Below are 13839 nucleotides of genomic sequence, written 5' to 3' on the forward strand. Positions count from 1 at the left end.
GCCTCGGCTCCCCCCTCCCCGCCCTGCGCCCTGCTCCCCCGTCCCATCCCGCCGCGCCGCCATGAACCCGCTCTTCGGCCCCAACCTCTTCCTCCTGCCGCAGGAGCAGCAAGGGCTGCCGGGTTCCGAGCTGCCGCCGCCGCCCTCGCCGCGGTCCGCCGAGCCCCTTGGGGGGGACCTGGGCGCCCCGCCGACCGCCGGCCCCTTCCCGGCGCCCCCCGCCGCCATGGCCCTCCGCAACGACCTGGGCTCCAACATCAGCGTCCTGAAGACGCTGAACCTGCGGTTCCGATGCTTCCTGGCCAAGGTCCACGAGTTGGAGCGGCGCAACCGGCAGCTGGAGAAGCAGCTGCAGCAGGCGCTGGAGGAGGGGGGGAGCCGGGGCCGCGGACCCCCGCGCCGCGACCAGGCAGTGCAGACCGGCTTCGTTGGCCCCATCCGCACCCTGGGTCTGGGGCTTGGCCTGGGTCTGGGTCCGACCCGGGCGCTGGGTTCCCCCGGCTGCCGCCCCGGCGCCCCCTCACAGCTGCCTCCTCCTTTCCCGACCGCTTCCCGCTTCATGCCCGGCACCATTTGGTCCTTCACGCAAGCCCGGCGGCTGGGTCCAGGACCGGAGACTACCCTAGTGCAGGGACCGGGCGTCTCTTGGGTCCACCCAGACGGGGTGGGAGTGCAGATCGACACCATCACCCCGGAGATCCGGGCCCTCTACAACGTGCTGGCCAAGGTGAAGAGGGAGCGCGACGAATACAAGCGCAGGTGAGAAGGGGCGACGGGAGCGAGGCGCCCCCGAGGCACCACAGGCATCGGTGGGGAGGCTACAGGGCTCTTCCTGGCAGTGTCGGTACGGGAGAAGTGGGTGGTGGGGAAAGGCAGCCCTGGCAATGCGAGGTGAGGTTTTAAGGCAAAAAACATGGACCCCTAAGAGCTTTTGTCTACGCCCGGATTCTCCTCGCTTGCCTCTTGATGTTTGAACTCTCTGGGGATGCTTGCTGTGCCTTCTTCCATCTTATCAACCCATCGCGAGAGGCTAGGAATGCCTTTCCAAGCGGGGAAGAAATAACGTGACTCCAGGAGCTGGTGTTTTAAATGGTCTGGGGGGGAAGGGGGGTGGATCTGGAAACACTTGGGAAGGAAGTGCAGCTAGAAAGTAGGTGAAGAAGGTGAATGGGCAACAGTGAGCTGGTTTGAACTGGAAAAGACTGCTGAGAGGAGGAGAGTGCTCTGTATATGTAGGAAGGTGCCGAGAAGCCCCTCAGCGGGGTGGTTGGCTCCCCCAGACCCTTTCCCTTCCCTTCACTCTCCCAGTCAGTGTCTCAGCAGCAGCGAGCTCTGCGGGAGCACCCCACTCCTTTCCCCACTCCTCACACCCTTTCCTATCGACCCAAAATAGCTGCGGTTTGGCATGTGCCTTGGAGAAGGGCGAAACAGAATGCAAAGCTAGTATCTTAGGTTGGTTCTTCTTTCCTGTGCGGGTCTCTTGCATCGCGCCGGCAGCACTTTTGTTTCAAGCCGATTTCCGAGGCTGTTCTCATCTCTGCACGTAGGATGAGATCAGGCAGTGGGGCTGTTGTCGCTGGATCAGATCGCGGGGCCAGCCAAAGTCGTCACTGGTGACTGACGCCACCTGTTTTTTGTTTGTTTGTTTGGTTGGTTGGTTGGTTGGTTTTTTGTGGAAGTCACTTCCTGATGCTTTAGAAGGACTTGACAGGTGACTAACTGGTCCTGACCCAAAGGAGCGATATGGGGTGTGCTGCCTACAGTGATGCTGTGATGTTGACCTCTGCTTTGCAGCCATGGGCTCTGGTGCCAAGACCAAGGCTGGGGGGTATCCAAGACAACACCTCATGTCTTTGGCTTTATAAGGCTTTGGCTGAGCAGACTTGCCTGTAGGATACTCTGGAGGCACTAAGCAAGGCACATGAAAGGAAGAGTTGATATCTCTTCTGTCCCAGCAGTTGCCACATGTGCCTAATGTTTATTATTAAGCCAGGTGCTGGGCTCCTTCTCCAGGGGGGCGAAGCTGTCCTAGCCTTGAGTTTTCAGGTAGTGGGGAGAGTGCTTGACTCTCACCCATACAAAGCAAGTCAGCCAGCACCGGGTTGGGTTTTTGTTGTTGCTGCTGAAACTTTAGGGTAAAGGAGAGCTCTTTGGGGTTGTCCCACTCTGGCAAGTGGGTTTTGAGGAAAGCTATGAGGGGGGAGACGTGACAAAGAGAGCAGGGGGGCTAGTGGGAAGCAGGGGGGCACCATGAGTTGCTGCGGGCCAATGTTGTTGGTGGGATCTATTTTTGGACTGTGTTACCAGGAGCTGGGGGAAAGCAGACCCCACCCCCAGACACTTTCCAACACTGGGAACTTTCTAATGGGTGCAGCCAGGTCCTGGACAGGGGGATCCTATTTCTACACCCTTCTCTGTGCTGAGGCCTGATGCTGACATCTCTCAGGAGCAGAGACGACCTGGCTGGCTCTGACCTGCTGGGAGGCTCTGATCTGCAGTGGAGACATTGTGGCCAGTGTCATCCCTTTGCCACCTGCCCAGGGGCAGCGGGACAAGACTATGTTAACACAGGACTATCCATGGCTTAGGTGCTCGAACCTGTGCTTTCTTCAGGGCAGCATTGGCCACCATGCACCTGTTGGAGCAGTGCAGCAAGAGGAGCTTCTCTCTGGATAGGTAGGGCCTGAAATTCAAGTCTGGGATCTAGGAGGGGAGCAGGGGGCAATAAGAAGGGAAAAAAAGAGATGCAGCAGCAGCTGAGGCTCTCAGGAGCAGCACTTGTGGGGAGCAGATGGAGACTAGGTAGGTGGCCTGGAAAGGGGAAAAGGGTGCCTGTATCATACAGAACCACCAAGCACTGGGGATCTGAATGTCTCATCAGGTTTGTGCTGTCCACTGTATTTATATTCTCATGTATCTTGTATGCTGTGAGCACATACTGGAGATAATGAGGTGAGTAATGTTATGGCACAGCATGTTAGGATGACAGAATGGTTTAGACTGGAAGGGACACTTAAAGCTTATCTAGTCTATCTCCTTGCTGTGGGTAGTGATACCTTTTACTAGACCAGGTTGCTCAAAGCTCCATCCAACCTAACCTTGAGCATTTCCAGGGAGGGGTTGTTCACATCTTCTCTGAGCAACATGTACCTGTGTCTCTACACCTTCATTGTAAAAAAATGTCTTCCTTAGGTCCAGTCTAAACCTAGGCTCATTCAGTCTAAAACCATTTCCCCCTGTCTTGTCAGTACAGGCACAGGTAAGAAGTCTTTCTCCATCCTTCTTATAGGACCCTTTTATAAACTGAAGGGCTGCAAGAAGGTCTTCTGTTGTTTTAATTGCCCTCCAAGGAGATGCACCAGACTGCAGAGCAATCATTTTTAAGGTGAAGCTCAAATGTGGCAAAAGAAGAATGTGCATCTTCCAGCCCTGAGCAACCAGAAGGATGACCCACAGCACCAGCATGCCTTAACTGTACAGCACAGGGTGAGGCACTCAAGTTCCTTTTGCAGTGAACAGGATTTTTAAAGATGTAGAGGACTGCTTATTTTACTAAGTGAACTTCTTGAGGCAATGCACCTAGTGGAGCAGGCTATAGGGACAGCACTGCATCTTGTTGTGTCCCCGGCTTAGGGAGGGCTCACCTGTAGCTGGCAAGGAGATGGTTGGGTCTGTCTACAACTGGGACTCTTCCTGCTTCCTCCTCTCTTCCAGCCTTTGGGCAGGTTGCTGCCTTGCAGGAAGAATGTGCCTCACCCCTTGTCATGCACCGGTGGCCCTGGGGTCGTCTGGGGCAGCCTTGCTCACAGCCAACAGCGACCTGGCAGTAGCTGTGGGTGACACTGGGCTGCGGGTGCAGTGCTGCAGGCAGGTTATTATTAGGAGTGGTGCATTGCAGGAGAGAGCAGAGAGGAAGGAGCCAGACGGAGGCGAGCGGGAAAGACGTTTTGAGAGGATGGGCGTGCGAATCTGTCACTTGCATTGTTGCCTCCTGCCTTTAAGTCGGTGTTTATCTGATCTGTCCTCATCTTCCATAGCACTGGCGTGAAATGAATTCTTCCAAGGATTTGCAGCTAGGGGAAGGGCTGTGCTGAGAAAGATGCTGAAAATTTTTTCTTACAGTAGAAGGCGTTTTTCTCCCTGGGGAAGGAGGCCTTGTTTGAATGGTTCCCATATAAGGGCAGTTCTGTCTTTTAACTTACTCCTTCCCTCCTTCCCTCTCTCTTTGTTTCCCTCTTCCCCTAAAGGGATGGGAAGCCCTTTTGACTCCTCTTCTGTAGCTGCATGATGGAGCCAACAACACCATGAGGACTGTATGCTTTCTTCTTGCTTGAGTAAAGAGCAATGTTGCCAGCCTTAAGAACACAGAAATTCTTTGCCCAGGACTTTCACACATCATCAGATTGTCCTGGTACCCTGAGATAACAAGCGTGAAGACTTTTCATATGCTCTGGTCATCTAGACCCTTAGACCCTAGGATTTATTTCTCAGACTTAGTGGGAGAGGAGAGTGATTTTCACATCCGTGTGCAGGGTCACAGTGCCTGTCTTAGTGCTTGCAAATATTAAATAGAAGCCAGAGATCACAGCACCAGGCAGGGCCCAGCTCTGGTTACTCTCCCAGAGAAATCTTGCTTTCTCAGAGAAATCTGGCTCTCCCAGAAAAGCCAGGAGCCAGATAAGAATGCAGCAGCCCTGCCCTGTACCGCACCGCAGTGTATGCCAACCCATCTGCTTTATGGGATAGTTGTTTAGCAAAGAGCAGTACAGCCTGGTGGCCTCCCAACAGACCATGGACTGGGCCAACACTGCAGCGTGGCCCAAGATGATGATCTCATGCAGTGAAATATAATATAATAATTGCTTGGCAATGTGTCTTTGTATAGCAGTGCCGGGCACCTTGCAGCTCAGCCTTTTGCAAAGCTGTAGGGCTTAATACAGTGCCCACCAGCCAGCCTGGCACTATATGGAATAATCTGTCCTGCTTCTTCGTAGGATGAAACAGTATTCTTTAATCCAACCTGTTACACAGCAGTACAGGCAAGGAGACTTCTGCCCCTGCCTGGATAGGACACTCCAACCCAGCACTGTAAAGAGACCCAGCACTTTACTTTTGCATTGGTAAAGGCAGAAAAGCAGCCCTTCATGTTGATGCACACCACGGCCACTCATGCTATAAGGTGGATTGGTATTGGATTTGGTTTGTGAACTTCAGCACTGCAGACACGCAAATGTGGTCACAAATACGATGCAGATGGGGGCAGCTCTGCAACATCTGCAAGCTGGTTACTGAGTGTTGAAGATGAACTAATGTGACCCAATGCCAAGGGGCTCAGGGGTGGATGGAGAGGTGGATGGGCTGTGTTGCACCGTGGACCAGCCCTGGTGCAGCAGGGCATGCAGAGCAGCTGTCACGTGGAGCCTGTGGTTGGTGTCCCCAGCTCCCCTCCTTGTAATGATGGGTGGAAACAAGCGGCGATGCATTCTTGGGCAAGTTCTTTGTCCCGCTCCAGTGCTGTCATCACCCCCTTGGATAGCTTTGGGCTGAGCAGCTGCTGCTCCCTCCTCTCCGAGGCCAGGCCAGTGGGATCTGACTGGTGCATTTGTCTCCCTAGATGGGAAGAGGAGTACACGGTACGTGTCCAGCTTCAGGACCGAGTGACTGAGCTGCAGGAGGTGAGCATCGCTGCCTGCCCCCTCCCCCTGCACCCCAGCTGCCCCATGTTGATGCTGATTTGCACATCTCCCTCTGCCTGGAGCAGGAAGCCCAGGAAGCTGAAGCCTGCCAGGAGGAGCTGGCCATGAAGGTGGAGCAGCTCAAGGCAGAGCTTGTTGTCTTCAAGGGATTGATGAGCAATGTGAGTCCCTAACCTCTCCCTGACCCAGCAGCAGTGTCCTACCCTAGTGGTGGGGCTGAGGAGAAAAGCAGTTCCTTGGAGGGATTGAGCACAGATTTGGTCTAGGGTGCAGTCCTACAGCACAGGGTGGGGGGAGCGTGGGGGCTCTCATCTCTGTTTGCCTTGCCTAATCTTTCTTGGTTTTCCCCCTCCTATGGTGCTGTGGATTCAGAACATCACAGAGCTGGACACCAAGATCCAGGAGAAGGCCATGAAGGTGGACATGGACATCTGCCGGCGCATTGACATCACTGCCAAGCTGTGTGACGTGGCACAGCAGCGGAACTGTGAGGACATGATTAAGATGTTTCAGGTGAGAAACGCTTGCTGCTGCTCCAGGCTCAGCCACTGGCTCTGGGGAAGAGAGTTCCTGAAGGAGGTAGAAGAGACAACACCAGCCCCCTGCTATGGGAGACCCTTGGTCACCGTATCCCTCTCTCCTTGTGGTCCCTTGCTCTCTGTCTCTGGAGGACCAGGCAAAAGGGCACGGAGAGGAGGCGAAAAGCTCCAAATGTTTCTTTGGGCATCAGAAGTCCCCTCAGCCTTTTGCTGACCTGTTCTGTTGAGCCTGGGGATCCCGCAGTGGTAGGGAAGCAGCTGCAGGAGGGAGACAATTTACTTGAGTGTCTGTCTCTAACTCCATCTCTCTCCTTCCCCTTCCCCTCTCCGTCATCTTCTCTCTGTCTCCTCTGTCTCTGTCTCTTTTCTCTTTCTGAATGTTGCTGCCTTTCTGTCTTGCACTCTTTGTCCCCACAGAAGCAACTGGTTAGTTCCATTCAGTTGGGAAATTGTAAAAATTTTAAACTTTCTATAAATAAGGTCGGACTGTAAATATTGACACATTTCACCTTTTTCAGATTCTGTCTCTTTTTTTTTTTTTTTCTTGTTTCTGTCACTGTGTTTCTCCATCACTGTGTTCCCCTGTCTCTGGAGCAGGGTGGTGGGCGAGTTGAGTGTTTCTCCAGTAAAACCACATTGTTTTTTCTCATCAGATTCATATATTCCATTTTTAGTTTCTTAGTTTTAGTTTTAGAAAATGCTAAAACCATTATTTTATCCATTGCACCACCTTTAACCTGATCATAATGAGCCCATCTCTCTCTCTTTTTCCTTTCTCCTTTCTCCTTTTTCTCCTTTTTCTCCTTTTTCTCCCTTTCTTCTCCCTTTCTTCTCCCTTTCTTCTCCCTTTCTTCTCCCTTTCTTCTCCCTTTCTTCTCCCTTTCTTCTCCCTTTCTTCTCCCTTTCTTCTCCCTTTCTTCTCCCTTTCTTCTCCCTTTCTTCTCCCTTTCTTCTCCCTTTCTTCTCCCTTTCTTCTCCCTTTCTTCTCCCTTTCTTCTCCCTTTCTTCTCCCTTTCTTCTCCCTTTCTTCTCCCTTTCTTCCTCCTTTCTTCCTCCTTTCTTCCTCCTTTCTTCCTCCTTTCTTCCTCCTTTCTTCCTCCTTTCTTCCTCCTTTCTTCCTCCTTTCTTCCTCCTTTCTTCCTCCTTTCTTCCTCCTTTCTTCCTCCTTTCTTCCTCCTTTCTTCCTCCTTTCTTCCTCCTTTCTTCCTCCTTTCTTCCTCCTTTCTTCCTCCTTTCTTCCTCCTTTCTTCCTCCTTTCTTCCTCCTTTCTTCCTCCTTTCTTCCTCCTTTCTTCCTCCTTTCTTCCTCCTTTCTTCCTCCTTTCTTCCTCCTTTCTTCCTCCTTTCTTCCTCCTTTCTTCCTCCTCTCCTTCTCTTTCCCTGCCTTTCTGTCCCTCCACCATTCCTTTCTCCTCCATCTCCTCCCAACCACCTGCTCCCGACCTCGGACCCGGCCTCGTTTCTGTAGTCTCTGCACTTGTCTCCCGTTAAGGTCCCAGCCTCGGTGGGGCGGAAGCGGGAGCGCAAGCAGGTCAGTGATGAAGACACCTCCCTGTCAGAGAGCGATGCCTCCCGAAAACCTGAAGAGGAGGAAGAGGACGAGACCACGGCCATGAGTATCAACGAGGAAATGCAGAGGATGCTGAACCAGCTGTGAGTGCAGCTGCTCTGCACCTCTGTCTCCAAGCATCAAGCAAGGCTCTGGCCCCAGGCTCCCTGCCAGCACCCAAGATGGGGAGGGCAGGGGTGGGCTGCGTCTCCCCTTCCTGGAAGAGGGCAAGATGGGAGGTGCTGCCACGAGGTGCTTATGCCCTGTGCTCTGCAGTGTGGTGGGACTGCTCCCCAGGACACCTGTGGGCCATGGGTGGGAGCTGGCCCAGCTCTCCTCCGCTTTCCTTCTTTCCTGCTTTTTTGGGAGCTACTGTAGAATTTGCCAGGGCTCCTGACTGTCAAGCCATCCCCTTCTCCACCAGCTGTTGGGTTTGGGCACAGTTGAGCTCACCCTGACCAGACCTCCTGAGAGCTGTGGCCCTGCTGCAAGCAGGGGAAAGACTTTCATCACTAACACGGCCTCCTTGCCTGCTCTCTTCTGCTGGGGTGTGCCTGCTGGCTGCTGACATGTTGTTCCTTTTCCCCCAGGAGGGAATATGACTTTGAGGATGACTGTGACAGCCTCACGTGGGAGGAGACAGAAGAAACACTGCTCCTCTGGGAGGACTTCTCTGGATACGCCATTGCAGCCGCAGAGGTGCAGGGGGAGGTAACGGTGGTGTCAGATCCCCTCGAGGATCCAGCCCTGGGTTGGGGCACTCGGCCTGAGCCTAGGAAGATGCTCCCTCAGAGACCAGACTTCAGCCCCTCCATCCCTTGCAGGCCTGTACAGAAGCTTCCCTCCAACCATCCCTATGTAAATATGTTACTGCATCCTTGCAAAGGTCTTCTTGTTATGACAGACCAAGGTCCTCTAATTTGAAAGGCACGGTGAGGGAGCGGCTCTTACTCATGGAGAGGCACCTTTTTCAGCTACAGCCCTTCCAGAAGAGTAGACCTCCTCTGACTGGGCTGGGCTCAGCTTTGGTGATCCTTTATTTGGTTTCTCTAGCCCCCTGCCCACTGTGCAGCAACATTGCCCAAACAGACACCTCAATGTCTGGCGAATGCCCTCACCATCCTAAATCTTCAGCCTTCAGCAGTCCCCTGGGGATGTGTTGTGCTTGGGGATGACTTGTGCCTTCAAAAGGTTCTGCGCTTTGCTGGGCTTGTTCTGGGCTGATGTGCTCAGTGCCCATGTGTGTCAAGTCTTGGGTCTTTCTACCCAGTGTTGGCAGGACTGACTCAGGCCTTCTTATACTACACTGCTTATGATTCTTTCTCTTTTCCCAGTTCTGTCTCTGATTTCTCTCTCTCTTGCCTTTGATTCCTCACGATGGACATCTTCCTGACTCTAAATATGCTGTCTGCTCTCTCTAACAGCAGGATGACAGCCTGGAAAAGGTGATCAAGGACACAGAGTCACTTTTCAAGAGCCGTGAAAAGGAGTACCAGGAAACCATTGACCAAATAGAGGTGAAGAAGAAGTGGGGAGGACATGGCACAGAAGGGGGTGAAATGGGGTAGTGGGTCCCTGGGGGAAGGAGGCACCATGCTGGAGCAGGTAGTTGGTGATGGAGGGGAAGCAGCCTTGGGTCTGGGTTGCTCCGTGCCCTAGGCTTATCTCTTCACCATTTTCCTTGTGCAGCTGGAGCTGGCCACAGCCAAAAATGACATGAACCGGCACCTGCACGAGTACATGGAAATGTGCAGCATGAAGCGAGGCTTGGATGTGCAGATGGAGACTTGCCGGAGGCTCATCACCCAGTCTGGGGACAGGTGAACTTCAGCAGAAGGGCTGGGATACCCAGGCAAGGACTGGAGCCAGGGAGGGTGTGAGTGGAAGCTGAACCACAGGACAGTACTCCTGCCCTGCCTTGTTGTGTCCTGGAGGGCAGTTTCCAGAGGCTGTTGAACTCAAGGTGACACACATTATGGTGCCCCCTCTGCAGAAGGTGGGCTGAACACAGGAGTCAGTTTTGACAGATGAAGCTGAACACTGCATATGGAGAGATGATTGTGTGGGAATAGTATCATACAGGTCCCCGCTGGCATTTGGAGCCAGGGTGGCTCCAGGATGAGGACCTCTGTGATAGGCTTTCATTGACCCCTAGCCTTGCATGCCTTGGAAGAGTTGTGCTCTGGGCAGGCTCGTCTGGCATCTTACCCATCCCTGCTTCATGCTCTGGACCTCTCAGCTGGTGTCCTCTAGGACACCCTCCCCAGCACCCAAGAATTCCTGTGGACCCATGTATGCCTAGGGAAGAGAGAGAGAGAGGGGCACTTCAGCGTCTTTACCTCCTTGCTCTGGTGCTTTCTGCCCACACCAAACCAGGTCCTTTCCCTCTCCCTGGGCACTGCTGTGTGACTACTGCCCTTTTCTCTGCAGAAAGTCTCCTGCCTTCACCCCGACCTCCAACAGCGAGTCAGCCCCGAACGAGGAGAGCGAGGAGTCAGACCGCGACCCCCCCAGTGATGCTTCCATCAGATAATGAGGGGAGGCCCCACTCCCTCAGACCCCCTTCCTGGCATGGGGGTGCCTGAGCTGCACCTGGGAGAGACTGTCAGGGATGTGGAGCCAATGGTAAACATCTATTGCCCAGGCTCGCTCCCATTTTGGGGTGCTTGGCCCAAAATGGCATCTATTGCCACAGCCCCCCACCACTGATATCTCGCCAATGGGAATAGCTAGATAGACCTGAGGGCCCTCACTGGGGCCACTCAGCTTCCAGCCCCTTCTCTATTCCCTTTCCCTGCTTTGGTTAAACTGTGGTTCGGGCAGGGAGGCACCAAACCTGCCATGGTGGCGTTCTCCAGGACCTGTCCCCAGGGCCCCCCAGACCCACCTCCTCCGTCCTCTGTCCTGGTACGCTTGACCTGCCCCCTGCCCTCCCTGCACCATGTGGAGCCAAACGAGAGCTGTACCTCCCTGCAAACTGGACCTGACACTGGTGCCAACTGGACCGAGCCTGGGGCTCTCTCTGTCCTTGCTGCTGGTTGGGTGCTTGGCTGGTCCCTCTGCCAGGCCAGGCACCCCAAGACCCCTCCTCTGGGTTGGGGACTGAGTCCCGCTCACTGTGCACTTTGCTTTGCCGCGTGCCGGCGGTGCGCTGGCGTCTGTGTTATGGGGGCGAGGGGTCATTAAATGGGACAACTTCCTTTTCTACAACTTCCTTGGGTGTGGGCTCTCCCTCTGCTGCTTCGGTTACCACATGGCTGGAGGTGGGGTGTGTCCTCTGCCAAAGCCTCAGTGGGCACCTCCCATGGGATACATACTCCTGGTGCACTCCTGGGTGCGCCAGAGGGGCGTGGCATGTGGGACAGTGGGGAGATCCCTGTTCTGGGAGCCACTGGCACTGGGCAGGCCCTGTGAAGTACCAGTGCTGTGTAGCTGCCTTGTTCTTAACCTGAGGCATCATCAGGGCTGAGGCTGAGACACTGGAAAGGGAGCTGAACATGCCTCATGACTAGCTGGCCGTCCTCCCCCGGTGCCTGATCTCCCTTGCCATACCAGGGCATCTTCTTGGCTACCCTCAGTCCCACATCCGACCTTGGCTGTGGGTGTCCCTTTGTCCCACCATCTCTTGCAGCATTTTCCTGGCTGGTTGTTGCATGTGCTCCTCCCTGGATGGGAGGCTGGGGCCCGGCAGGGTGGCAGGAGGGGGCAATCTGTCTGCTCAGAAGGCAGGTGAAGCTTCACAGAAAAATACTTCTCACAGAAGGTCCTGGAGGGAAGAGAAAATAGATTGTGGTAGCATTTTTGGAGCATCCAAAAGGTAAGGTAGGTAAAATGGGGTCTGGGGCTCACAGCAGTTTCTCTCAGCAGGTTTGGCGTGGGGCGCTGGCACCGCCGTGCACTTCAGCCACGAGCACCCGTGCATCCACAAACCACGGGGTCGGTGTTAGGGCAGGATGAGCCCAGACCTCTGCCTCTTCCTGCCAGGCATGCTGGGGCTTGTGTTGGCGTTTCAGCATGGGCCAAGCTGGCTGGTTGGAGACGGTGGGGAGGAGAGGCCCTGCAAATGGCAGAAAGCAGCAGCCAAGGAAGGGAACCTCCAGGTCAGGGAGCATCTGGTGCTGGGAAACGGTGGTTCTTGGGTTTCTTCAGCTGCTGGGCTGGGCTCTGAATCGTGGGTGCCATCTCTGCCCCTCATGGGGAAGCCAGGAGAGTGTTTCAGGGGAGCAGCAGGGTGCTGGGTGTGCTCCCCCAACCCTGGGGGCTGTGTGGGTGGATGGGAGGTGTGTGCCTCCGTGCCTGCCTGCATCAAAGACTTCATCATAGAACTCGCCTCCCAGCTGCCTTGCCCAACTGTTTTCCTTTCTTCCCCTCTTTATTTTTTCTTCCTAGAAGAGCAAAAGCCGGAGAGGAAATATTTTAATCTCAGCCTTTTTCTTTCAAGGGATGATTTCTTGCATTCAGTAGCTCAGGGATCACTTTCTGTCCTGCCTGGAGGCTCTTTTGATTGATGCAAATCTTCTTACCTGAACATGTCTTTGCAATGTTTTCTACCCTTTCTCTGGTGCAACTCTCTGTGAGTGGCTGGCTAAGTATGGCTTATGGCTTGCATATCATGGCCTCGATACTGCTTAAGAAACCCACAAGGCTGTAAAGCATGTATGCTGAGAAACTTCAAGCATGAAGAACTGAAGGACCAACATCTCTGCCTTGAGCAGTCATTGCCCAAAGGAGCAGCTGGTGCTGCCAGATGCCTGTATAACAGGACTTGTGGGGACCCTAGTCCCACCCTGCTTGTCAGAATTTTGTTTACAGTGAAACTGAGATCTTTCCCACCTATGTGTGCAAGATGCTGTCCTGAGGTGAGCTGTATCACTAGCAGTAGGCTCTGTTCCCCCAGCAGTGTGACAGCCCCTGACATCTCACTGGCAGGAGACACAGTGCTGAGCCTTTGCCTCTGTCACTTCTCAGCATGGAAAGCATAGCCCAAGGCTTACAGTGTTAGTTGGACCATCTCCTCTGCAATCTGCCTGTCCATCAGTGGTGATGCCACATCTTCAATGCTGGAGATGTGGAACCTTCTATCTAATCTTCTGTGTGGGCTCCTTTCTGTTCTGTGGGGAATATCTAGCCTGCTTTTCTCCACCATGAATACTGCTGGGAACTGTGATGTGTAGAACTGTTCAGCACTATGTTTCCTATTACATTCCTTTTCCAGAACCTTCTTGGCAGTGTCTGCTCAAGAAGCAATATCAGAAGAAACTGTCAAATGAAAACCAGGTCTTGCCTGCTTAATCTTTCTGAACACCTGCTGGTCAGTATTGATAGCAAGGGGAATAATCACATACTCCTTTTACCCTTAGATTCTATCCTATTCAAAAATCTTTGGCCTAAACTTTCTGGTTGCAGGGTTCAGGTTCAGTTTACCCATGGATGGAGGGGGTCTTTTTCTTATTCTTCACCCTGATGATAAGTTGATTAAATGAATTTTGGAGGGGAGCATGCGAGTTACATGGTCAGCTGACCATGCTCCCTCATAAACATGTTGCAGATGAGCCTGGTGTGGTCCTCCTAGTGCACTAGAGGAGAGCTTGGCATGTCCTGTCTCACTTCATGTCCATGCATTAATGGGAATGTTTATTGCCCAACTACAGTCCAGGCATGAATGCATCTTACTGGGTAGGGTCCTGTGAACCTGGCAGTCCCTCTATCATCATCCAGCTCAGGACTTTTCAGATGTGGATGCTGTCTGGTAACCTCCATTAACATCTTTCTAAGGACATCTTTTTTTTAGGATCATGCCTCTCTGGTTTTGCAGTGAGGTCCTCCCATTGAATATTTAGGCACAGTGGTTCATTTTCTCTACCCTAAATGCTGGTGGAAACTTATTTGGGTGGTCTGGAAATCTGCTAGTTATTGCTCTGATTGCTCCTTTCCCAATAATTGGACTGCTGCATCTAGGTAAGGATAGGCACAACTTTTATATTAGTAGAGGGGGCAGCAAAAAAAAAAAACAAAAAAAAACCCAAAAACCTTGAGGAAAGAGCTCTACCTGGCCT

The 13839-nt window shown here is 53.3% G+C and overlaps 1 protein-coding gene across 6 annotated transcripts; it reads left to right on the forward strand.

The window, feature by feature from the left end:
• On the forward strand, positions 1-10997 carry IFFO1 (intermediate filament family orphan 1). 6 transcript variants are annotated; one of them, XR_011729862.1, is made up of 9 exons: positions 1-759; positions 5615-5675; positions 5762-5857; positions 6069-6209; positions 7703-7887; positions 8374-8641; positions 9208-9300; positions 9473-9659; positions 10214-10327. XR_011729862.1 is itself a non-coding variant. In XM_071764061.1 (9 exons), exons 1-9 carry the CDS (start codon positions 62-64, stop codon positions 10314-10316), a joined length of 1776 nt encoding a protein of 591 aa, XP_071620162.1. In that variant the 5' UTR covers positions 2-61; the 3' UTR covers positions 10317-10997. The 6 variants fall into 6 exon arrangements, 5 of the variants coding, with proteins under 5 accessions (XP_071620162.1, XP_071620166.1, XP_071620185.1 ...); XM_071764061.1 differs by having other exon boundaries at positions 2-759; positions 9473-9603; positions 10214-10997; XM_071764065.1 differs by having other exon boundaries at positions 2-759; positions 7727-7887; positions 9473-9603; positions 10214-10997.
• Positions 10998-13839: the final 2842 nt, after the last annotated feature.

This window comes from Heliangelus exortis, chromosome 1 (assembly GCF_036169615.1).
Source record: "Heliangelus exortis chromosome 1, bHelExo1.hap1, whole genome shotgun sequence".
Lineage (NCBI taxonomy): Eukaryota > Metazoa > Chordata > Aves > Apodiformes > Trochilidae > Heliangelus > Heliangelus exortis.

Excerpts from the sequence above, each read along its gene's own strand:
- IFFO1 (XM_071764061.1), top strand. The coding sequence starts at position 62 with ATGAACCCGCTCTTCGGCCCCAACCTCTTCCTCCTGCCGCAGGAGCAG. Across the intron at positions 5,676-5,761 it reads GAGTGACTGAGCTGCAGGAG|GAAGCCCAGGAAGCTGAAGC; the intron begins GTGAGCATCGCT and ends TGCCTGGAGCAG. Across the intron at positions 6,210-7,702 it reads ACATGATTAAGATGTTTCAG|TCTCTGCACTTGTCTCCCGT; the intron begins GTGAGAAACGCT and ends TCGTTTCTGTAG.